The following is a 23,164-nucleotide window of genomic DNA, read 5'->3' as shown; positions in this document are numbered from 1 at the left end:
TTATGTGTATAGATTGCATTGTTTTGGGTTTTTTTTTAATACTTGCTGGTATAAAATGCTCTGAAGTTCTGTTTTCTTTACTAGCTTCTGTACTAGTTCATTATTGGCACCTTCAAATCTTAACATTCTCACTGCAGTCACTTCATCTTTTTACCTTGAAATGTTTATGCCCTTTACAGAATTTGTCTGGTGACTTCTCTTTTATGAGCCATTCTTAAAAGTCATCAGCATTTTTAATGTCACAGGCTGTACTCATACCTGACACTATGTCATCCTTCCCTGGCAGATTGATGATAAACAGGGAAGACATTAAAGTCAAGATACTCAAGAGCAGAGCTGCTAACATGAAGAAAAATTCAAGCAGGTAGGTGGTTTTATCAATAGCTGTAATTTGTTTCTGACTTTTTTGTTGTTGAGGATGCTTGTTTTTATAAAGATGTTTCAAATATTTATCAGTTGAAATAAATTATTAAGGTTAAAGGTAGGCAAACTATTCTCATGGCAGTTGTTGCTGAAAATATTATTTTTCAGTGCTCTTAAGATGCTGATGTACATCCAGCTGTAGTTGTGAGACAGTTGTAAAATTACCCTCAAGTGTCATGCCTCTGGGCTATAAGGATCAGATGGGTTTGGCTTTTTTTTTTTCCTTCCACTTTATACTTACTTCTAGTCTTTACTAGTTAGTGATCTGAAGTAACACCCAAATAGTTATCAGTTCATTTGCCCAAAACCATACCCAAAACCACCAAAAGCACAGAACTTTTCACATGAGACCCAGGAATTTGAGGATTTTTTTTCTTTCTTCTGCAAGAGGGATTATAGCTTGCAGAACAGAAATACTGAGCAAATCTCAATTCCTTGCCAGTGTGGCATCTTGAGCTCTCTTTGTCAGCAAGCAGACAGGACAGCACTGCTTCCAGAGGTGGTACGAGCTAGGAGCCAAGGTTGACCACAACATGGGTAGTATCCTCACCGACAGGGCGCAGTCCTGCAGCAAGACAGAGCTGGGTGCTAGAAACAGGCTCCATCAACAAGTCACAGCAAGGGCACAAAGCAGGTCCAGGGTCCATCTAGAGAGGCAAACCAGGAACAGTAGAAGGTAAAGGCCCAAAACAAGCCTGGAAGAAAGTCTAAGGTTCATCTAGTAGCCAGCTTCACACAACAAACAACACCAGAGACAGAACTCAAAACAAGCACACCTATAATATAGCTTAGCCAAGGAGTGATTAGCTGGCCAGGCCTGAGCTTAAATGGAGCTCCCAGCCCATGGACTAGATGTGTGGGTGGAGGCCCCAGGTGAGGCTACTCAGGGACATTAACACCTGTTAGCACCCTCAGGACCCTGACAGTCCCTACCCACAGTTTGTCAGTGATGTCTTTAAGGAACAGAAATATTTGATTCTCCAAAGTCATTGGGTATGCAAATACAGTCATGCCAAGTTTCTCTAGCTAAGCAGGCCTCTTCCTTCCTTTCTTTCAGGTGCAGGAAAGAGGTGTGCACTTCATGCCCTCTGCTATCACGTGGCTTACCACATGCACTTGGAGCACCCAAAAATGCTGGGTCAGTGCATGCAAAATTAGCCATGTTTTTCCAGGTGTAGTGTTTACTGGCCAGGCACAACACAACAATTCTGCATTCATGCTTTATATTGCTCATGCACAATCATGCAGTGAAGTAAGGGCCAAGATTTCCAATAAAATCAGAAACTGGGGGCAAACTGCTGTCCACCGCAGGTCAGAAACATCTGACAGGACATACTTAGAATAAATGCAATGAGCCTGCATAACAGGCATCAGAGGATGAAATCATAGTCCCTTCTGGCCTTGCTTCATGTAAAACGGTATTAACACTTGAACTATCTGTGTTCAGCACACTTACAAGTGTTAACTTATTTTCAGTGCCAATCAGGCAGGTAGATACTATCTACAGAACCAGGGCCAAGAAAGACAAAATGAGGAAGTAATTGTCAAAACCACAATTAGAATTCAAGAGTTTCTGTCTTAAACTCATGTTGTTCGAGACTTTTCTCTTTCAGATACTGCCAACTAACAATGCAGTGGGTGATTTATCTGATCATCTGTACTACAAATACAAAGGCATTAGCAGTGGTTGGCTTGTGTTCAGCTGGGTTCTCAGGCACAGCACCACACCAGTGCAGCTGTGGTGGGTTGGCTCTGGCTGGATGCCAGGTGCCCACCAAAGCCACTCTGTGAACTCCCCCTCCTCAGCTGGACAGGGGAGAGAATATATAGCGAAAGGCTCGTAGGAGAGATAATGAAAGGCCAAGGAGAGATCACTCACCAATTACCATCACAGGCAAGAGACTTGACTTGTGGAAATTAGTTTAATTTATTACCAATCAAATCAGAGTAGGGTAATGAGAAAAAAAAAAAGTTAAATCTTTAAACACTTTCCCCCAACCCCTCCCTTCTTCCCAGGCTCAATTTTACTCACTAATTCTCGACCTTCCCCCCCCCACAGCAGCGCAGGGAGATGGGGAATGGGGGTCGTGGTCTGTTCATCACACATTGCCTCTGCCACTCCTTCCTCCTCAGGGGGTGGCCTCCTCACACTCTTCCCCTGCTCCAGCATGGGGTCCCTCCCACAGGAGGCAGTTCTCCACTAACATCTCCAATGTGAGTCCTTCCCATGGGCTGCAGTACTTCATGAACTGCTCCAGCATGGGTCCCTTTAATGGGGTGCAGTCCTTCAGGATCACTGTCCCAGCATGGGTCCCTTCCACGGGGTGCAGTCCTTCAGGAACAGACCACCCCAGTGTGGGTCCCCCGTGGGGCCACAGGTCCTGCCAGGAGCCTGCTCCAACGTGGGCTTCCAACAGGGTCACAGCCTCCTTCAGGCATATCCACCTGCTCTGGCATGGGGTCCTCCATGGTCTGCAGGTGAATATTTGCTGCACCATTAACCTCCATGGGCTGCAGGGGAATAGCCTGCCTCACCAGGAGGTAGAATCTGAGTTAATAAATGTGAGGGAGGCTTTGCAAGGGGGACACTTTAGTCCATGCTTTGTAATTGCATGAAGAGCCAGCTCTAATGTCTCAGCATCACATCTCCACTATGAGGGAAGCCAAGATAGGCCTGGTTAGATCCAATCTTTCTCTTACAAAGTAGCATAGCTGTCTTTGCAGCATAATTCCTAGAACTTTTTGTTAGTGGAGGGCTTAACTTAAGTGCAGCATCAGTGACATCTCTAACCTTCCCTAGCCTGGCCTGATGCAGTGCCTGTTGAAGAGGTCTGATCCAGATGATTGCAGGACTGATTTAGGGCCAACACACCCAAATAGTTCTGTTTGCAGGGTCAGGGCCCTGACGGCACTAATAGGCCTTAATGGACCTGACCAGCTGCACCTGGGGATTCTACCAACATTCTCTGTGCATGGGCCCAGGAGCTCTATTTAAGCTCAGCCCTGGGGAGGCTACAAGTTTTGCTGAGTTGGAGTCTGGCCTTAGTTCTGTTCAGTCACTATAGATCCTATGCAGCATCTGCTGGGATTGTGTTTAACTTTGTTCCTTCACTGGGTCACCAGGCCTGCTTCTGACCTGCAGATTGACTTCTTAGTTCAGCCTTGGACCTGTCTCATTTCCTGGAAGCTGACTTATCATCTGGAGTCCTGGCTGAATATGGATACCATCCCTAGGCCTGTCACGTTTGCCTCGTGGATGTACAGTTGGGCTGGGTGCTGGTTAGTGAGGTCCTTGTCCTGCTGGCTGTTGTGTGGGGCTCCCTGTCTCCCAGGGAGCAACTGCCCCTCACAGCTCCTTAATATTCGCCAGACTCAGATTTTGCTGGAGCTGCTTCTGCAATACAGAACTACTTACAGGTTTATGCACTGTATTCGTTGGTACTATGTTGTCCAGTTTTATTCATTCTGCAGGTATGTATCAATTTGCATGTTATTCTAGATAAAAACATAGAGATGGTAGCACTGTGTCGGACCGAAGGTCCACAAACTTAAAGCTTTACTCCTGATAGTAGCCTGTAGCACATACACAGGGAACAAGGCTTGAGTAGCATGTAGGACTATTTCCTTAGCACATTCTTCCATCTTCAAGTAATATATAGCTAAAATAGCATTTTTGTGTTAAGTAGCTATTGATTAAATTTTCTTCCATTCATTTTGCTTTTAAAAAATCTAACCTGTAAAGTTTTCAGCATCTACAATGTGCTGTAGCAGTGAGTTTCATGGTTTGACAACACATTGCATGAAGAAGTAGCTGTCTGCTGTTCTGATGCATCTGTTTGATAAATTGACTTAATATCCTCTACTTGAGAGAAACAGTGAGTGTTCACTCTCTGGTAATATTTTCCCTGCTGCTCTTACTTTTATAATATGCTGGTTGGCATTTCCCCCAGACTGCCTTCTTTCCAGGGTGAGAATCTTGGTGTATTTAGCTACTGCTTGTGCTTTTTGCCACCCTTGTCCCATGTTTCTCTGTGCCTTTTTAAGTTCCACTTTGCACCTTTTAAGCAGACCAGAACTGCATATTATATTCAAGATGTAAGCAGAAAGTAGATCTGGACTAAATGATGGTGTAGTGATGTTTTCTGTTCTGTGTTTCCCTCCTTTTGAAATGATTCCTAACACTCGAGCACACGGAATGGTTTCATAGAAGCATCTGTCACAGCACCAGGACCTCTATTTTGAATAGTTGTAGCTAATTCAGAGGCTGTGGTTTCCATGTTTCCCCCCCATGTGCCTCACTTGGCATTTTAGTGAAAGGATTTCATCCATCGTTTTGTTGCCCAGCCAGTCATTACTGTGAGATCTTTCTCCAAACATTTATACTCAACTTTCTTTGGTAGGCTGAGTATCTTAGTATTGCCAGGAAAGACTGTCATCTGGTGCTTCTGCTTCCTAGGATATTTGTTAGTGTTGAAAAAGACCGTGAGTGTATATGTCTGTGGCTGTGAAAATGAACAATTGTTGATTCTTGTTTGTTTCCTAGCCTTTGGCTTGTTTTTAATGGAGCTGTGATTGTACATATTGGTGTTTGGGAGCTCGGATTAACCTGCTTATGCTAACCAAGCCTTAGCCTTCCTTGCTTGGTGCTTTCCTCCAAGTTACGAATTTCTTGCTCTGCATTTTGTTCAAGCCCACAACTTCCAACATATTACCATCTTCCCAAGAAACATACTCTGCTTATGTGGGGCTTTATCATCAAGTTCCGGTTCCTTCTACTTCTGCTGTGCACAACACTTGGAAAGCAATTGTTATTTTACTTCTTAAATAATCTATTGTTTTAGCTTATAAAAATAGCTTGTGTTACATCTTCTTTTTGCAGGGCGGGTGTTTGGAATGGCAGGAGTCGTGATATCCAGCCCTATAGTAAAGCAGTCTTTTCAGCAAACTGTCAGACTGAGGAGGAGATGGTATGGTTACACCCAGCAAAGAGAACTCTGTGCACGCATTGCTAAAGCCAGCTGCTGCTCAGAGCCCATTGGGCAAATGTTCAAAATTCAGGTATGTCTTGTTGATTTCACCTTGTTGCATCTGAAATGTCTGTGGGCTTGGCTAAGATTCCCAGATTGTATCCCTTTTCACTGCAAGGAAATAAAGGGGAGAAGAGTATAGAGGTGTACCGATTGGTGATGGGACACCTACCCACTGGCATGGAACCGCAGCAGTAGGGGTAAGCTGCACAGACCTGTGCTGCTGCTGCTCCTTTCCCTGCATGTCAGTTAAAATAGTTAGCAAAACACTGGCATTTAAAGCATCTTTGTAGGAATGGATGTGGACAGAGCTGGTCTCTGGATGCAGTAGAAAAGCCTCTCTGCAGGGCTCGCATTTGAATGGGTTCGTTCACATTTGAAGTGTTTTATACTACAATAGCTAGAGACTTAATAATAATGAAGCTTTTTTAAAAAGTACTGCTAGGGTACATTGTTTCATAGATCCCATTTCCAACACGTTTTCCAATCTGAAGAGATGTTAAACTTGGTGGCCTGCTTTCTACTCTGACAAAAGGCTGCAGTGATAATGAGTCATGTAAGAAGGCTGGACTGACTCTTCCTCTTATTATAACGTTTTGCTCACCCGCTTCCCTCTGGGAAGGAGCAGCAAATATAATCAGTGGTTCTTAATGGATGAGGTGGGGGATGGGGAGAGCAAGGCTGGTTATATTTTTTCCTCCTTGCGGGAGGGTGAGGGCGACTCAGCAGCTCTTCCTCTCAACCAGCATCTCCCCATGCGTCCGGGCGTGTTTGCTCCACTCATGGGTTGGCCGGGCCTGGGTGGACGCTGGCATTTGGGGGGGTCCTCCTGGGTGGCACATGTAAGGAGCGGGGGCTTTGGCCCCTTAGCGGACCCTTTGCTGGTCACCGCTGGCCAAACTTTCCCCTCTGCCAGCCTAAAAAAAGGGGATGATTTCAGAGGGTGTCACCTCTATTGCTGGTCGGGAGGCACGCGGCATCAAACCTCAGCCTCTGCAAGTAACGGAATAATTTGCCTTTTCTCATATTATTGTCACTTTATTTTGTTGTTGTTGAACAACAGCTCGGTGTTAGCAGCCTGGCATGCCGTCTGCGGCTCTCTGGGGGCGGCCGGGGAGGGACAGCCGCCACCCTGGCAGCTCTTGCCCCTCTCAGTCCCCGGGGCCGTGCCGGGCCAGACCCGCTGCTGCTCCCGCCGCCGGGTCACCCCGCGCCGTGGGAAGGGGGGGGGGGGGGGGGGCGGCGAATCCCGCTCCAGCCGCGGGGATCCAGGGCGCGTTTTGCCGCCTGCCGGGAGGGCTCGGTGCGGCGAGCGCCCCGCCGAGCCGCCCCCTCCCCGCTCCCTCCCGGAGGGTCCGGCCAGGGGCGAGGCGAGGCGACCCGCCGCCGCCGCCCAGAGCACGTTTCGCGGCCCGGGGCTCCCTCTCCCCCGCCTGGGCTCGTCGCGCCATGGGAGCCGCCCGCCCGCGGGGGCCCGGGCCGTGAACCGCGCCCCGCTCCGAGCGCGGACCGCCGGGCCATGCCAGCATCGCCCCTTCCCGAGAGCTGCGGGCTTGGCCGTGCCGCAGCCCTGGTACGTGCGGGGGACGGGTCCCGGGGCTGCTGGGGGGGGGGGGGGGGGGCGACGGAGACCTCCCTTTCGGGCTCCCCCTCCCTTCCCTCCCGTCTCCCTTAGCCGCTTAGCTCGTTGCAAAGTTGAGTTAACGGGGCGTGGGGAGGCAGGGGCACCCCCGCGGCCAGGCCCGAGTGTTTCGAGGCAGGGAGGGAAGAAGGCAGGCGGGCAGGCTTGTGGGGGTTATTCAAATGCGAAACGCAGTTTGTTGGCCGAATGAACGAAAAAGTCCGGTCTCTCGCCGGCTGTGCTGGAGCGTGTTTGCGCTGCAGCAGCCAGACCCTGCCTGGAAAAACCCGCCAGGCGAGAGAAACTGCCTGCAGCCTCCGCGGAGGGCAGGGAACAATTAAAGGGACCCTGCCCGGCAGCCGGGGCCCCCGGCCAGCCGGAAAACCCCCGCAGCCCCCCTCCTCCCTCCAAAAGAAGAGGCGAGCGAGGGCCGCGCATCACTCTCGGGCGGTGCGGCTGGCGGGGGGAGCATCCCCGGGGGCAGCTCGGCGGGTGCTGCGGATCCCCAGCGCTCCCGCCGGTGTCGGCCCCATTGTCTGCAGCCCCGGGGAGGGCTCCTGGGGTTGGGGGGGGGGGGGGGGGGACACGGCCAGCGGAGGGGCCGGGCCACGAGGAACCGCTGCCTTCCCCCCCCCACCCAGGCGGGCCCAGCCTGCCCCTTCCCTTCCCCCCCCCGCCCCGGGGTCCGCCCTCCTGCACTAAAGGAACCAGAGCCTGGAAGGGCTGCAGCCCCCGGGGTGCTCCAGGGCTCCTAGTGTCCTCCCAGCTGCTCTTGGAGCTGGGGAGAAGAGGTGGTGGCCTTGTCGCGACTAGAGGTTTGGTGCTGGCTGGGATGGTCCCTGCCGGGCAGGCGATGGAGCTTCGGGAGAAGGATGCATTTTGCCAGATGGGATGGGTAAGGAAAGGCGGCCTGCTGGGAGGCAGGACCAGTTAACCTTACAAAGGTATGGCTGCTGACGAGCGGTGGAGCATGCTGGATTTGCAAAGGGACCAGGCGCAAGGGTAGTCAAAGGAGTCGCGCCAATCATGTGCCTAGCCTATCCTACACCCAGCCAGCCTATCCCGCACCCCAAAGATATTTAAAGAGCGACATAGCCCGCATCACTTGCATCTCGGACTGTGTAGCAGCAGCCCAGTGTGGTGAGATGCTACTCCTTTAAGGAGGAGAGAGGAGCGTGCAAGTAGGCATCTGGAGCAGGGCACCCAGCGCACCAACGTCAGCATGCGCCCGGGCGCGGGGCGGCGGGAGCGGGCCCCGGCGAGCAGGCTGGCCGGGGCGGATGCACCAGCGTGGAGCTGGCCGAAGAGCTCGCTTTCTAAAGCGTTAGTGCAGTAGTGGCAACGCTGGGCAGCGGTGCACTTGCAGCATTTGATATTTAAACGTGACTGGGCAGACTTCGAGGGCAAAGGTGTCGCTTTAAAATTTAAAGCCATTGGAGAAAGCTGTGAAAATAGTAATAAAAAAGTGATCTTTCAAATAGCTGCTTTTCCCAGCTGTGCTCAGTGCTATTTTTAAGGTGCTCTTGTGGGGAGGCAGAAGGCCATTCTGTGCAGTAATCAGCTTGTTTTCATTAATGTCAGTCAATGCAAATTAGGAGTAGAGACTGAATCCAGAAAATGCAGCATTTACTCTTGGTCGAAGCAAAATTGGGCAGGTAGCCTGGTCGACCCTGTTTGTAAAGGAGAAGGTGGCTGGTTTACGCTTTTCGGAAGCAGTTTCTCTGGCAGCACAAGGGCGGGTGGTGGTTGCTTTCAGGATGAGGCTCGGTCCTTCTGCACCGGAGGGGTTGCTAATGCTTGGAGGAGATAGGGGAGGGCTGGATTGCACAAAGCAGGTATTCGGGGAAGGATTCGAGGTGAGATGTAGCAAGGAACTTTCTGATGTTCATGGTTTCTGTGAGACCCAAGTCTTCACTGTTTATTAATTCAAAATTCTGAGTGATAGGGTTTTATCATGGCTGGCGTGCTACCACTGGTTGTTAAAGATGGCCTAAGCATTTCCATCCTGCTCTCTGTTTTCAGTTACTTACATTTCAAAACACCTTTCAGGCTGAAATTTTCCAGGCTTAATCTTTGCCTGAAGGTTCTTCCCTCCACCTCCCCCTTCTTTTAATTGCGTTTGAGATAAGGTGATTCAGTTAGTGTTTTTCTCTTTTTTTTTTTTTTTTGGTTAAGAAAAGGCAACCCCCCTGAAGAACAGAGTAAAATATTGTTAAAAAATTCACGGTTTAGAACAGCATAAATGCAGAATGAGAGGGGCTTATGATTATCTGAGGGGTTTTGTTTGGTTTTTTGCCTCTTTTTTTTTTTTTATTCAAAAGTACCTGGAGTGTTCTGATGGAAAAGACTTTCATTTGGTGAACCCTTAGAAACTGCTTGGTATCATTTTACTTTTTAGGGTTCCCCCTGTTAAGGTCAGCGTTTGGCTGCACTGAACAGGGGTTAAGCAAGCCCGGCTCCTGCTGGGGCAGGAGAGGAGGATACTTGCGCATGTGGTGTGAGCCTTCACAATGGATTCTTGGTGCCAGTTGTTTGTCTGAGGCTTAATCTGGTTTTGTGGTTTAAGCGTGTGTGGTTCCTTGCCACACTTTTTTTTATTGTTCTATTACAGCTTTCCCTAAACCAGGAGGGCTTTTTTTTTTGTGGTATTTTATCTGTTTCATTTGCTGTGCAGGCTCCAAGGTGCCTGCTGAACTCATGACATTGCAAAATGCTAGACATCGACACCCCTTGCTGAATTCATTGTGAGCATGTATTTCACAGCTGTCTTCAGCTCCCCAGGCGGCTGAGGGAAGCAGGCTGTGGTGGCAGTCCTGCCTTATCCAGACCTATACTTAAAGCACAGAGGTGGCCTTTCAGGTCCAGCAAGGACAAAAATTTAGGATGAAGGCCTTGGTGCTTGGTCTGCTCAAGATCATCTGGTGTTACCAATGTCCATGGGAAAAGGATTATGCTTTGAGTGTAAGCCTTTGTCTGTGAGAAACTGAGGTGGCATCCTGCAGTACCTGTCCCAGACCCTACTGGAAAGTGTTGACTTAAGTCAAGATTTAATGTAGGTGATAAAATATGCCTTGAACTGGCATAATCCTGGAAATGTAAAGTGGGAAACTCATACATAGTAAAATGGAAAGCAGTACTCTAGAATGGTGTGTGAGATGAAAGAAACACCACTTGAAATGCAGGAGGAGACGTCTGGGGGCTGTGGGGTGGTGAGGGGGGACCGTAGGGTGCCTCTGTGGAGGGAGCTGGGGGAACTCCTGCCGCTTGCCCTGGGAAGGGGGGAGAGGCCTCTTTACAAGACTCTGTATGAAGTAACTGAGTACTGAGAAGGCAGATGAGAAGTGTCATTTTTATTTCTTAACCAAAACCAAATGGTTACTCAAGGATTAAAGAAGGGGGAAAGGGAAAATTAAAGCTAATTCTCTCCTAACCCGTTTCCCTTTTTTTCATATACGAAGTGTTGTACAGAGCAATTGGTAGATGCAGGGAATGAGGCAAGACTGAAAAGCAGGTTGACATTGGTGCAGCTGGGAAGAATATGCAGATGATATGACATAATTCTGAAAAGACTGAAAAAAGCTTTTGTACCTAACATGAGGGTCCAGATTTTCTGATGTCTGCCTTCTCTGGTGTCTCTTGCATCTTCCTGTAGAGCATTTGCTGCTGAAAGATGAGATGCTTTTCAATTCAGAGTTGTAGACCTGAACTTGTGTGACAACTTCTAAGTCAAATTGTGGCCATTATTGCTTGGGACCTGTGTCTTAAGTGGCTTCTGTGAAAGCTTTCAGGTCTTCCAGGCCAAGCTCAAGAGACTTTTAAAAAGATACTTGAATGCTGAAACAAAATGTATTTAATTAACACATCTGACTGTAGTGAAACCAGGCTCAACTAGTCCTAGCTGTGCCATTTTTTCCTCATGCAGCTGTGTTTGTGCAGGGGTCACTTGCCTCCTTTCATGATGCCATAAAAAAGGCTGCCACCATTTTATTAGGACACATCTTCTAATCTCCCCCCATCTTCCAACAAGGATCAAGTTATGGAACAGAATCTTGGTGGGCACTACCTCTAAAAGGAAAACTTGCTGTATTTTTTGATGTTTTTGTGTAAAGGGAAAGCAAATAAGAAAAGCAGAGTGGTGGGTTATGTGGGTTTTTGTGGTTTGTTTTGTTTTCATCCCTATGGAGGCATTTCAGCAGTATGGGATTAAATTCCCCAATTACTTTGTAGGCAAAATTCTCATTATAATTGTTTGGAATTTTGACCAAGATGGGGCTAAAAGTTTTAGCCCTTGATTAGCTTTTTAACAGTATTTGTTGAGGATTATTGCAGTCAGTGGGATTGTTCCAGATTTATTACTGTGAAAGAACAAAACTTAAGCAACTGGCCTTAAAACCAGCTTTCAGCTTTGCACATGAATTAGAAGAGATAAGTCAGCTCAAGTAACAAACAGCTTTGGGATGCAGTGTTATTATCTAGGGTAGTTTCCTGCAAACCCTCCTGTACCTATTACCTGTTTTACTTCATAGAGATGCTGTCCTCTGTTTTCAGGGTGGGTGTGGTAGGTCCCACCTGGTTTGGCTTTTGGAAGAGAGCACTGAAGTAAGTTTGTTTCTCTCCAGGATGACGGAAAACTGCCAATTTCTTGTATTGTCCCATGAGGTTTATGTTTGGTAATCCTGCTAAGCCACGTAAATATTTTGGAAATATAATTAATTTGTTGCTATGAAATGTGGCCAGTGTGACACAGCCATTTCTTTTCCTTAAGAAGTGACATGAGGCAATTTGCAACTGCTGCAGGCATCAACAGAGTCGTTACCAGTGCTTTAAATGGAAAAGGTAAAATATTTCCTAGTGTTGCAGAAAACAAAATTTGAACAGTGAGCTTGTAGCCACTTAATATGTTGGTCCTAAATGTGGAAGAGTAAACAACAGTGTAATTTAGTTTTATTAGACACTTAATTTAAAAAAATGTTAGACATCTTTTATCTAGTGGTTAAGGTTATTGTGCTGGACGAATATTCAACAAGACTATGGGTTTTCTTTAAGGGAAGAAAGATCTCTTGCTGATGGGCATTTCTCCCAAGAGCTTACAGTCACCTTGGGGTAAGGTGCTCAGAGCCCAGAGAAATATAACCAAAGACAGGTACTAATTGAGAAAGAAAATATTTCCTTTAGGGGTCTATTGCCCAGATCTCTTCTGAAAAACCTAAATTCACTCCAGTGACAAAATTGAAACAAAAATGGATAAAACTGTTGCTGTTCTTGTGCCCTGTATTGTCATCTCTGAGCAAGACAAAAACTAGTGGCCTTTGACATCTTCTTTAATGCAGTATTTAAATGCCAGTCAATTTCCTACAAATATCAGTGTTCTTTTTTTACCAAGAAAAAGGGAAGTCTTCAGCCACTGGATGTTCATAGCCTCTAATTTTGTCCCTGAAAAGAAGCAACACTTTGGCTTTGATACTTTCCTACATTCTTGCCAGACATGTATGTTTTTCTGTATTAAAAGGAAAAAAAAAAAAAACCAGAAAACAACCCAGATGATCTTGCTTCTTCAGTGCTGAAGCAACCATGTTGCAATTTCCAAATGCAGGTAAAGACATATTATCATGTAATTATAATGACTTATAACATTGTGTAATTTTATTTTTTAAATGAAGTATTGTATAAATGTATAACATTTATACACAATTGTTATAAATGATAATTTTGTTGATCATGCGTCCCAAGCTTCCACAACAGCAAAGGCAACTGCTTATTTGGAGAAGTAATATGAGGAAAGCATTATACACATTCAGTATCTTAAAAAAACCCAGTCTCTTTCCACTCCAGATCTCCTCTTTTCTCTCGTCATTTCTGCTTCTGTTTCAGGACTGATAAAGAGAAGAGACTTTACCTCTTCAGTTCTCCTCCTGATTCACACATTCACATGTTGTCTGGCCCTTGTTGTTTGCTTGCTTTCTTCCTTGCTCCTCCTGGCTGTAGTCTCTGAAAGTAGCTCGCATTTCCTCTCTTGCCACTGTTATGTAGCACCGGACGGCCGCTAATGGCTACAGATACACTGCCTGCTGCTTGCTTCCAACTGGTTTTGCAGCCCTCCAGTCTGTCCTTGGGAATGAGGAGCCCAGTCTCTGTCAGAACCACAAGAAACTGGGGAAGCTTTTTGCAAACTGCCAACAAGTATTTCCTGGACCTGCTGACATGATGCCAATGCCCTTTTTGACAGTCAGTTCATGGAGTGAGTAGTGATGGCTCCAGAGAAGGGTAGGGGAAGGAAAGCACTTGAGAGTACCTTCATTTCTGCTTTGTATTTATTTTGCTATTTCAGTGTCTGACACAGCTTTTATAGAATGCATCTGTAGGAGCTGTTCAGGTCTCTTCTGTGGCCTTTGATGCATTACCTGCAATTATAAACAATTATAATTTGTTTATATGTTTATATATAATATAATATATAAAATATAATAATATATATTATATTTTATATTTATATTATATATTATATTATAAACATATGTTTATATGTTGTCCGGGTTGGGTGTTTTGCTGTGATGGAGCAGGGATGCTGCTGGCTTGTTTATTGTGTGTTTGCTGGGTATATTTCTGGTCTGAGCTTACAAGTGTGTTTAGTCTTGTCTTGCACAGTGATGCTGGCTCTAAAATGGTATTTGAGCGTGTGGAAAAACTCCCACCTTGGTAGTAATGTTCATCTGATACGTAATATGAAGATACCACACAGAATAATCATAGCGTGTAGGTAAGATACTTGGTTTATATGTTGTACGCAGGATCAGTCAGCTTACTACTGATGAACAAACAGGAGGTAGGCTTCAAAATGCTTTAAATAAGCTATTTGAAAGGAGTTTGGGGAGTTACTGTTAGCCTTGGTAGGTACTGTGGCCACTGGGCAGCTTGATCAGGGCTGAGACAGTCAGAAACAAGCTTGCCACCAGCATGCTGGTATGGGGAGTGGCAGGAGCTGGTGGTCCTGCACAAAGGCCCTGCATGTTGGCTGTGCTAGACCATCCCCACAACGGGCAAATGAGCTTATCTTGGCATAGTGCAGTGCTGCTTGGTGCTGATAGTTGTAAGCTTTCTGCACCACTTGTGCTGTAGATATGTTTTTGTGGCCTGGAGGTCTGTTCTGCTTGTGGAGCTTGCTCTTCACATGCTCTGTGCCTTTCTGTTTGCTCTACAGCAGCCAAACCTGGCTGGTGTAGTACCATTAAACATTTCTGGGGTGTTGAGCATACCAGGCTGCAGTAGTATCACTCTCTCCACCTTGAGCAGAGCTCAGACCAGGCCATGGCCAAAATCACCCTGCTGGCTTCAAGGTAGGGTTGAGGTCATAGGAAGGAGTGGTGGTGTCAGGAGCCTGGTAGCACCCTTCCCTTTTCCACTTCTTTAGAAGCCAGGAGTCCCCTTTCTTTAATTCTGTCATATTTTTTTCCCCCCCTTAGAGGTCAGGATTTTAGACACCCCCACAATTCTTGTTCTTACTTTTCTTTTCCTCTTCCCTTTAGTGAGGTACAGGTGGCCTATAAGTGACTTGATTCAGGCTTAAGCAATTCAAGGGAATGATGATGAAGGGAAGGCACCCTCCTGTTTGAGACTACAGAGCCTCTTGCTCTGCACCTGCCTGCTCCCATTTTTAGGCTGCTCTTGTCTACCCATCTCATCTGTGCAAACAGCTAAATAAAGCTTTAAAGCCTTCCACAGGTACTTAAAAGCACCGTGTACATAAAAACTACATAGTTATGAGAACTGCTTTACATGTAAAAAACCCCAAGCCACCTTGAAGGAAACTGACTGGAGCACAAAGAATCTGTTCTGTCTTCTGAGATGACTACGGTGTGTTTAGGGAGTTGGGGGACTTCTGCATTGCAGTTTTCTTTGGGGACAAAGACTTAGGACAAATGTGTGGTATTCTTTTGAAGGCAGATGTGTTAGTAGTCGTAATGATGAAGCAGAGATGACTGCCTGTATAATGTTTGATATAGCTAGACAGGACAGAATCAAGGCTTGCAGTGTGTGCCAGTATGTTATCCTGAGAGGTAACACTGGAAAGGCAGTTCTTCCCTGGTCAAGTTCCCCTGTGAGTGACACCACAAGTTAGGTATCTTCAGGGAGTTAGTTCTTCAGGTTTATCTGGAATTGTACCATGATGGGCATCTGGTGGATGGTAAAAGGAGAAGAGTTGCCCTAGTGATGGTGTATGGGTGCACACACAAATGCACAGAACAAACTCAGCTTTGTTCTTTTTTCATGAATGTCCTTACAGTGATGGATACATGGTTGAACATAAAGCCGTGGACGTAAACTTTACCCATTCTTACTCAAGGGAAGGGGTGGTTAATGAACTATTAATAAGGTTGAGAAAATTGGAACTTCTTAGAACTGATATAAAATAGTAAACTTGATGTTGCCTGGTTATTTGAGCTCCATTTGCTTCTTCATTTGTGTTACAGGCATTTAGACAAGCTTTCCATTTTGCAATATACTAATATTTTCAAAGCTTTTGCGTTAATTGAACATAATGTCCAGTACCAGTATTTCTAATTCTGTGTATTTTTAAATACTAAAAAAAATGGCCAGTTTAATATATGTGCGCCCTTCGTTAATTAAAATTATATTAAAGCTATTTTATCTTTTTCTGTTTCAGAGTTAACGCTGTATCACCGCAGAGAGCAGCAATGGGAGTATGCAGTTTTCTATTGAAAAGTTCTATCAAGAGCTCATGATCTTTTTCCATCTCTCCTCTTAACATTTCTACTACTCCGCAGACATGGCTCACCACGCGAGGCCTTCCAGATTAGTCAAAAAGGAAGAGTTAGGCAAAAGGAAAACTAACCAGGGCAAAAAGAAATCTAGCCAAGTGAGAAAGAAAACCACAAAGACTTCCACAAAAGCTATTAGTTCTGGAAAAGGCAAAAAGCCAGCACAAGAAAAAGATGTTAAGAAAAAACAGCAAGAAAAGAAACCAATCATGAGCTCTTCAGGTAGACTTCTCAGGAGCAGTGTAAGCAGAACCTTGTCTGGAGCATCTTGGGTGAGTTTGGAGAAAGCTGACAATATTCTCTTTCATAACCAGGATTCTTTCAACATCAATGGCTTTACAATGTCTCTCCGTAACCGATCATTCTCCCGTAGATTGTCCCAAACTCCAACAATTGCAAAGCCCAGGAAAGCTGCAGTACAAAAAAGACTAGAAACAAAGGAAAAACACGAACAAGAAGTCCTGGCAGTAGTAGAAAAAAACGTTGAAGCAGGCGAAAGAGTTTTGAAACAAGATTTAGCACAAAATGAGTTAGCTCCTCTGCCTGTTGAAGATACTCCATGTAGTGTAGGTGAAGAGCCTGCTACATCTGCCAGTCAAGACAAAGAGGTAGAAATGCCTGAAACAAATGACTCCGTTCCAAGCCATCAGGTAACTGATGACGATACAGAAGCATCAGAGGTGAAATATAAGCATGAAGACCTGCCCTGTGAGCAGACACCCAGCAATCTCCATACGGGTAGTTCGGCTGAAGCATTTATTGAAGATGCTGCGCTTGTGCTTCCATCTCCTCCTCCTCCTGACTCTGTAATCACCTCTGAACCAAACTTGAAGGTGTGCGCAGAGACTCCCTTCAATCTGGTGCCTAACAGTAAAGAACCTGACTCCAGTTCTGTTGATACCTCAGACCTCAGCTCAGCAGTACTGTTGGAAGAGTCGGTCCCACTTGCCACATCCCCCATTGAAGCAGAGTCGGACCTGGTGCTACCTAGTGAAGAACAAGACTCGAATTCTGCACCTATAGTTACCTCTGAGTTCAACTCACAAGAACATTTATTTGAAGATGCAAGCTCGCTTGCAGAGCCCTGCTTGAAGGCAGGCTGGGATTTAGAGCCTGAGAATAAAGACGTTGGTTCAAATTCCAGCTCTGTAGCTGCCACTGAATCAAATTCACTTTTACGTTTTGAAGGTGCAAGCTCACTTGCAGAATCCCACGTGAAACTGGTTGTGGATTTTGTACCCATTCACAAAGAACTTGACTCAAATTTGGATTTGAGCTGTACAAGAGAGAATTCGGAATCTGACTCAAAAAACATTTTTACAGTATGTGAACCAGTTTCCGATACCTCTTTAAACAATATTGAAGTGGAGGACATTGAACAGCTTGTTAAATGTATTGATGCAGAGACATTAATTTTGAATTCAGGTTATGTCCCCACTTTATCTCCAGATTTAGAAAAAAGCACAGTCGATGAAATCTCTGGTGAAAGCTCTGGACGATTCTCTGAAGGCTTTGTTTTGGAGTTGCCTTCAAGCACGGAAATCTCTGCTCTTGCCTCAGAAAAAGCCATAAATGCAGATTTGCCAGCTGACTCAAGACTGCAGCATAATGATTATTCATCACAGCTGGGAAGAGTCGGAGTAAGCTTGAATTCAGTTCAGGACAAAGTAAGCGACAGCACTGAAGCTGTTGAGGCCTCAGGGCCATCCTCTCTTAAAAATCCAGCTGGTGATTACCCTGTTCCATATTCATCTCTGCTCCCTATGCTAGAGAAGAAGAAACGAAGGCGTTGTGGAGTCTGTGAGCCCTGTCTGCGGAAAACAAATTGTGAAGAATGCAGCTGTTGCAGGAAACGCAAAACTAGTCACCGGATATGTAAAAAGAGAAAATGTGAAGAACTGAAAAAGCCACCACCGCCAATCACACTACCTTTTGAGGTAAGCCAAGGAAGTTGCAAATTAAGTCACTCTTCTGAGGCTTGAGGTGCCTCTTAAAATTCTGCAAAGGGAAATGCTGGTCACTGTACAGCTTTAGAGAGCTTAGGGTTACTGATGGAGCTAACAGGTTGTTTAGTAACTTTCTCTTGTCATCTATAGAGGTGTAGGTTAAAGTGAACTGGAGTTATTCTTGTTCCTGCTGTATAAATGCATAAAATCAGAGGTAAGTATGGCTTTACCTCTGTCCAGATATTGGCATATCGGCCAAAACAATGAATTAATTGAGGGCATGAAAAGTTGAGAAAGATTTAAGTACAAAATGGGGGGGAGGGAGGGAATGAAGGATAGTCTTAGGAGACTGGAAATTACTAGGGAGAGGGTCTGTATTTCAAAATACTTCAGGTTAAAAAGCAAAGGAAGGCAGGCTGTTTGCTCTTCAGTTCAGATAAAATAATTTGCTTGTGATGACAGATTTGGTGGAAATAAAGTTGTTAACGTCAGGATCAAATTGTAGCTGCATTTCCCCTTTCACATCTCTCTGCTTTTCTAATTGTCTATTCTTCTTTCTCTCATTTCATTTCTCCTGGCTGTCTCCCTTTGTCTTTTACCACACCCCCCATACATACTTTCTTTTTCTGTGTTTCTTACTCATCTTTCTGATCCATCAGCCTTTTATAACCCAGGTCATTACTTTTGGAGCAAAGAGGAGGGGAAAAGACAATCTGTATACCCCTGTGATAACAGCACTGACCTTCTGAGAGAGATCAGTTCAAGATCAGGCTTTAAATCAGGTAAGTAGGGAGTTGAACATAGATTTCCCACATCCCAGCTGAATTCCCTGACCTCTGAGCTGCAGGGTTGGCCTCTGCACCTCCATGTCCTGCTGGAAGCATTCTGCTTCGTATGATCCAATGATACCTGAGCCACGGAGGGGGAGATGCTGTCTTGGTAGTTAAGTCACTGGGACATTTGCCTTGGGATGTGGGAAACTGAGGTTCAAATCTCTGCACCAGCTTGTACTCCAAGTGGAGCAGTTCATGCTGTGGAGGATGCACCTGCAAAACCTTTCTTGATAGCAGTTTAATTAAAATGGCATGTTCTTACAGCAGGTAGAAATTCCTGCCAGCTGTGGAGATGTCAGGAGGCCTCCTGTTCTGTTTTCACCACTCTCTGTCCTGTGCTTACCTACCAGGGTTTGCAGAGAAGTCTGTCCTGTTTTTAAGGTAGGCAAGTAGAAAGAAAAGTCCTGTAGCGGTGAGGGGATATGATATATTCCCCTTTGGGGGAAATGTGGTTTAAGTTATGTTCAGAGAAATAAGCTTAAACAGCTTGGCACAGAGTTCATTCAAAAATGTCTCTGTGTCTCAACTGCTCCTAAATGCTTTTTTAAAAAAAAATAGGAGTGACAGCTATAATGTGACTTAATATATGTATTAAAACAAAGGTGATAGAGACTGATCCTGACCTTTTACAGCAGAAGAGTAGTGACATTATGTCCTTTTGTATATTTAGTCAGTGGGATTGAAGAAGCTCATGGGAGAGAATTGGTGGAGTTGAGGTAGGAAGTGATCTAAAAGCCATGTTTTAAAAAGGGTTTTGGCAGGGTTGGTGAAAGGAAGCACTCCAGCTTTTCTGTTGACCTTTGTTTTCCAGGCTAAACATACTTCTTTTCTTGTTGCTCAGGCTGACCTTCTCTTTGTAGACTAGCTTTGCCCCTTCACCTTTGTCCTCTTTGGGCTCTCCTTTTGCTTTCTTTGAGAGATTCCTTGTTTTTATTCTATTCTTCAGCAGCTTTTTTTTGGTGTGCTTTTATTTTACTAAACTGGTAGCATTTTGTACAATGCGTTCAGAGCTGCACCAGAGGCCTCCTACACTTCTCGTTAAATTTCATATGAAGTTTGAGTACTGCATGAAGGAAATGAAGTATTCCTGACATTTAAGAGCATGTCAGGTATTTTCTTAGGAAGTTGTATTTGAATGAAACCTGATATCTTTTCAGATATTCCTAGAAGCAAGCCTTGCCTTATTTGTAATTTCTAGAAACTGCTCTGAGAAAATGAAAGAGGAAAGTATTTCTACAATGTAGATATGTTACAAGAGCTCTTTAAAGATGTTGAGATACTGGAGAAGGTGTTGGGGGCTGGGAAACACAGCTATCCTTTAGATAAGATTGTAGCACTCTGGAAGGGAATCCCATTGTGTTTTCCCAAACTGGTAGGACTGGGACTGCAACAGCTGGGACTTCTATGACAGTAATGTGTTTTGAATAGAGGGCAGCTGGGGAGAAACCAAAACTGTAGGTCTCTGTCCATGGTATAGAAATCGAACAAAATAATTAAGAAAAATGAGGTTGTCTTCAGTGCATTCCTTGATAGGAAGAGTCGTGCATCTCTCTCATATTGGTGGAGCGTAAGCATTTTTTGGAGGTGATTCACTGGGAGGAGGGTGTAAGGGATAGACATGCTCTGCATGAGCGTAGTTCAAACATTGGTGTTTTGTCTTAAAGGGAATTATCTCTTCTTGTTCTAACCAAACAATGCAAAAATCACAATGAAGTCAATGAGAGCTCTGGATGTTAAATGGATGTAGGATAACCAGTGCAGGGGTTGGCAGTCTATGCGTGCTGTTTAAAAAACCAAAAAGTGCTGGTTTTCCTTAAGAATTTACATGGGTTTACAGTTATAGGGCGTAAGGCCTGGCCCCTAGAAGCTTTGATTGTAGACTGAAGTGCATATTCCAACACACGTGCCCATGTGTGCACAAGCATTCAACCCTCAGAGAGTATCGGTTGCATGTTTGGAGCTGGTATTAGTTATGTTACTGTTATTTTCATTAATTCACACATAATCCAGATAAAGATTTGAAAACTATATTGGAGTTGAAAAAATATCACTTAAAAATAACATCCACATAAACTGTCGGTGATACTTTACCTTGCTGAGTGTAATGGGTTTTGCAGGGATGTGGCATCATGAAAGTCTGGATAAAGCATTGTGGGCTCTAGTTCACAGCCCCTGTGCGTAGCAGTGTTGTTACACGTAATGCCCCTCTTCCTGAGGGATTCACACCGTGGCTGCGTGGTTAGGAGCTGGTAAAGAAAGAATTCTAAAATACATAGGGGAAAAAATTTTTTCACTTACTGAAGTTTTTTGAAAGAGCAGCCTGGCAAATAAAAAAAATGTAAGCAAGCTTTGAAAAGAAGAGGAAAAAGGCTTTACGTTGGGTTACTGTTCCTCTTGGAATGAATAACGTGAATGCTTCACAGTGAAGAGAGGGTTTGACAAGTCTATGTACTGTGTGATGCTTCCACGTTTTTGTCTTGTCTTTCCAAGACTGCTCTTTTCTGAAATACTATAGCAGTTACTGAAGGCTAGTTTCACAGGTATTTTCTACCAAAAAGCATATTTCATTTCAAGAAGTGATCTGCTTTGCTGCCATTGCATCATCACACATGTCCAGGCTGTCTGGATGGGACAAGGCATGGGACAATGATTTTGTAGGCCTCAAAACCAGCATGTAAATAGGGAAGGTGGTCCATTGTTTGTTTTTTCTCCCTGAAAAAAGGATTCCTGTTTTGCACAGGTGGGTGCTGCAGATGTAGCAGCACATGCTTGGGATGAAAACGCTGCCTTCTGGGAGCTTGCAGTCCATGAGCCGCCTGTGGTGCACAGTATTGTACTTGGTGGTGTGCTGGGCTCTGGCTGGGCAGGCAGACTTGGATCTCTCCTGGCTCCCAGCTGGCCAGTGCTCTCCTGGGCTTAGCCATTGCCCCAGCCCTGGACCAGGAGGATGCCAAGCTGAGTGGTTCCAGTTACTGAGGTGAACTTACAGGGTTTCATAATGTGCCACCAGAGCTCCTCTTGCCCAAAAAGCTGTAAATGTAGGGGGCTGCTGTACAGCCACTGCGAAACCAGCAGCTGCAGGGAGCCTTCATGTCCAAAGACTGCCTTCTGCAAGGCTTGCCAAGGTGGCTGTGTTCTAGGGTCCCACCTGGGCAGGGAACTCTCTTGGGCTGAAAGCATCTGGCAGGGAGAGCTTTAGTTCATGTAAGGTAAGGGACTGCTAATGGTTTAGTGGGACCTGAGGTCAACAAACTGCAAAAAATCAGGTCACCAAGTGGAAGCTCACTGGGTTGACCAAGGTGTCTTGAGACATCTTATTTAATAGCTGTAATCTGAGTAACATGACATATTAAATAACAATAAGAGCACGCTAGCTTGTGGGTTTTTAAACATGCTGCTGAAAACCCAGATGTATTTAAAAAGGATGCTGCAATTAGAGTTGGTTGGGAACTTTGCAGTAAGCCATTCCTTGAATGGAAAATTCTGATTTAACAGAAAGCTTTTACAGCTACTATCTGTCTCGATGCAACTATTTTGGGGGGAAAGCTTCTCAAGGTTTCAAATGAAATCTCTCCCCCTTTTTAAGTTTTAAGCAGAAAATTATTAGAGCAGCTCAGTGGTTAGGGCATTTTGCCTGATGCAGGCCAGGGGCTTGAACTTCGGTTCCCCTATTCCATCTGTCTCTTCTTGGATTTTTTGAAAGGTTTGCTCTGGTTTTGGAACACAACCAAATGTTGAAATATAAAAAAAAGTTAAAATGGAATTCTTGTTTTCTAGCCAGACCTAGTTATAATCAAGAAATTTAGTCTTTGTGGTATTTCTTTTACAATAGACTCCAGAAGTATTTAAGCCAGTTACATTTTAAAATGAATGTGCATAAACCCCACTCCTCTCAAATATGATACTTGGGAGTTTTCTATGGGGATAGCACATCAGCTAGAGGAGTTCGGGAATGTGTGGCAGAGATGAGCAAAGCTGTGTACAGCCTATTCCGTTGGATGCAGGGCAGGAGTTGGAGTAATGCAGTTTCCTCTTATTTTATATATGCGTGCTCCATGGGTGTGCAAAATAATTACAACTCACACCTTTGCCATTCAATCTGATCCTGGCTGTAGACTATAATGCAGCCTAAATTACAGGAAAATGGGTTAGTTTGGGGTCTAGTTATTTTCAGAGGATGCATTTAAGAAGTTGCCTCTTCACTGCTCTTTGTTTTCTGTGCCAGTTCTTCCAGCTTTTACAGAGAAATATTTATTTGAAGAGGTTTCTCTTTCCTTCCTTGTGTATGAGGAGCTGTCCTAACAGGAGGGGAAACTGCCTGGCTAACAAGGAAACATGAAACTAACGCCTAAGTGCTGCCCGGTGCATGCAACAAGTTGGGGACTAAATCAGAATACTGGGTCTTGGGTTTCTAAGCAGCCAAAACTGCAAAGAAGAATCATATCACTGAGTGTATGTATATCTCTTGTTTTTATTATGCTTAAAGACCTTTGTGGTCTTTTAAGAAAACATTACAAATCCGTACTTTCAGTTTACC

General features: G+C 45.0%; 1 protein-coding gene across 5 annotated transcripts in view; it reads left to right on the top strand.

Moving 5' to 3' along the window:
• Positions 1-265: 265 nt before the first annotated feature.
• Positions 266-23,164, top strand: part of TET1 (tet methylcytosine dioxygenase 1) — an 87,097-nt gene continuing 64,198 nt past the window's right edge. For 2 of the 5 annotated variants that reach the window (XR_010375075.1, XM_064464682.1), the window contains exons 1-2: positions 6,768-7,023; positions 15,734-17,785. Coding sequence is in view for 4 of the 5 variants with exons in the window: in XM_064464682.1 (XP_064320752.1) it covers positions 15,857-17,785 (1,929 nt within the window). In the remaining variant the exon portion in view is untranslated. Of the gene's footprint in view, positions 365-5,302; positions 5,482-6,765; positions 7,024-15,733; positions 17,786-23,164 lie in introns of those variants that run through there. The other 3 variants (XM_064464683.1, XM_064464685.1, XM_064464684.1) reach the window with 3 other exon arrangements.

Source organism: Phalacrocorax carbo, chromosome 13 (assembly GCF_963921805.1).
Source record: "Phalacrocorax carbo chromosome 13, bPhaCar2.1, whole genome shotgun sequence".
NCBI lineage: Eukaryota > Metazoa > Chordata > Aves > Suliformes > Phalacrocoracidae > Phalacrocorax > Phalacrocorax carbo.
The sequence above is the reverse complement of the archived record's forward strand: the minus strand, read 5'-3'. Positions and strand labels throughout refer to the sequence as shown.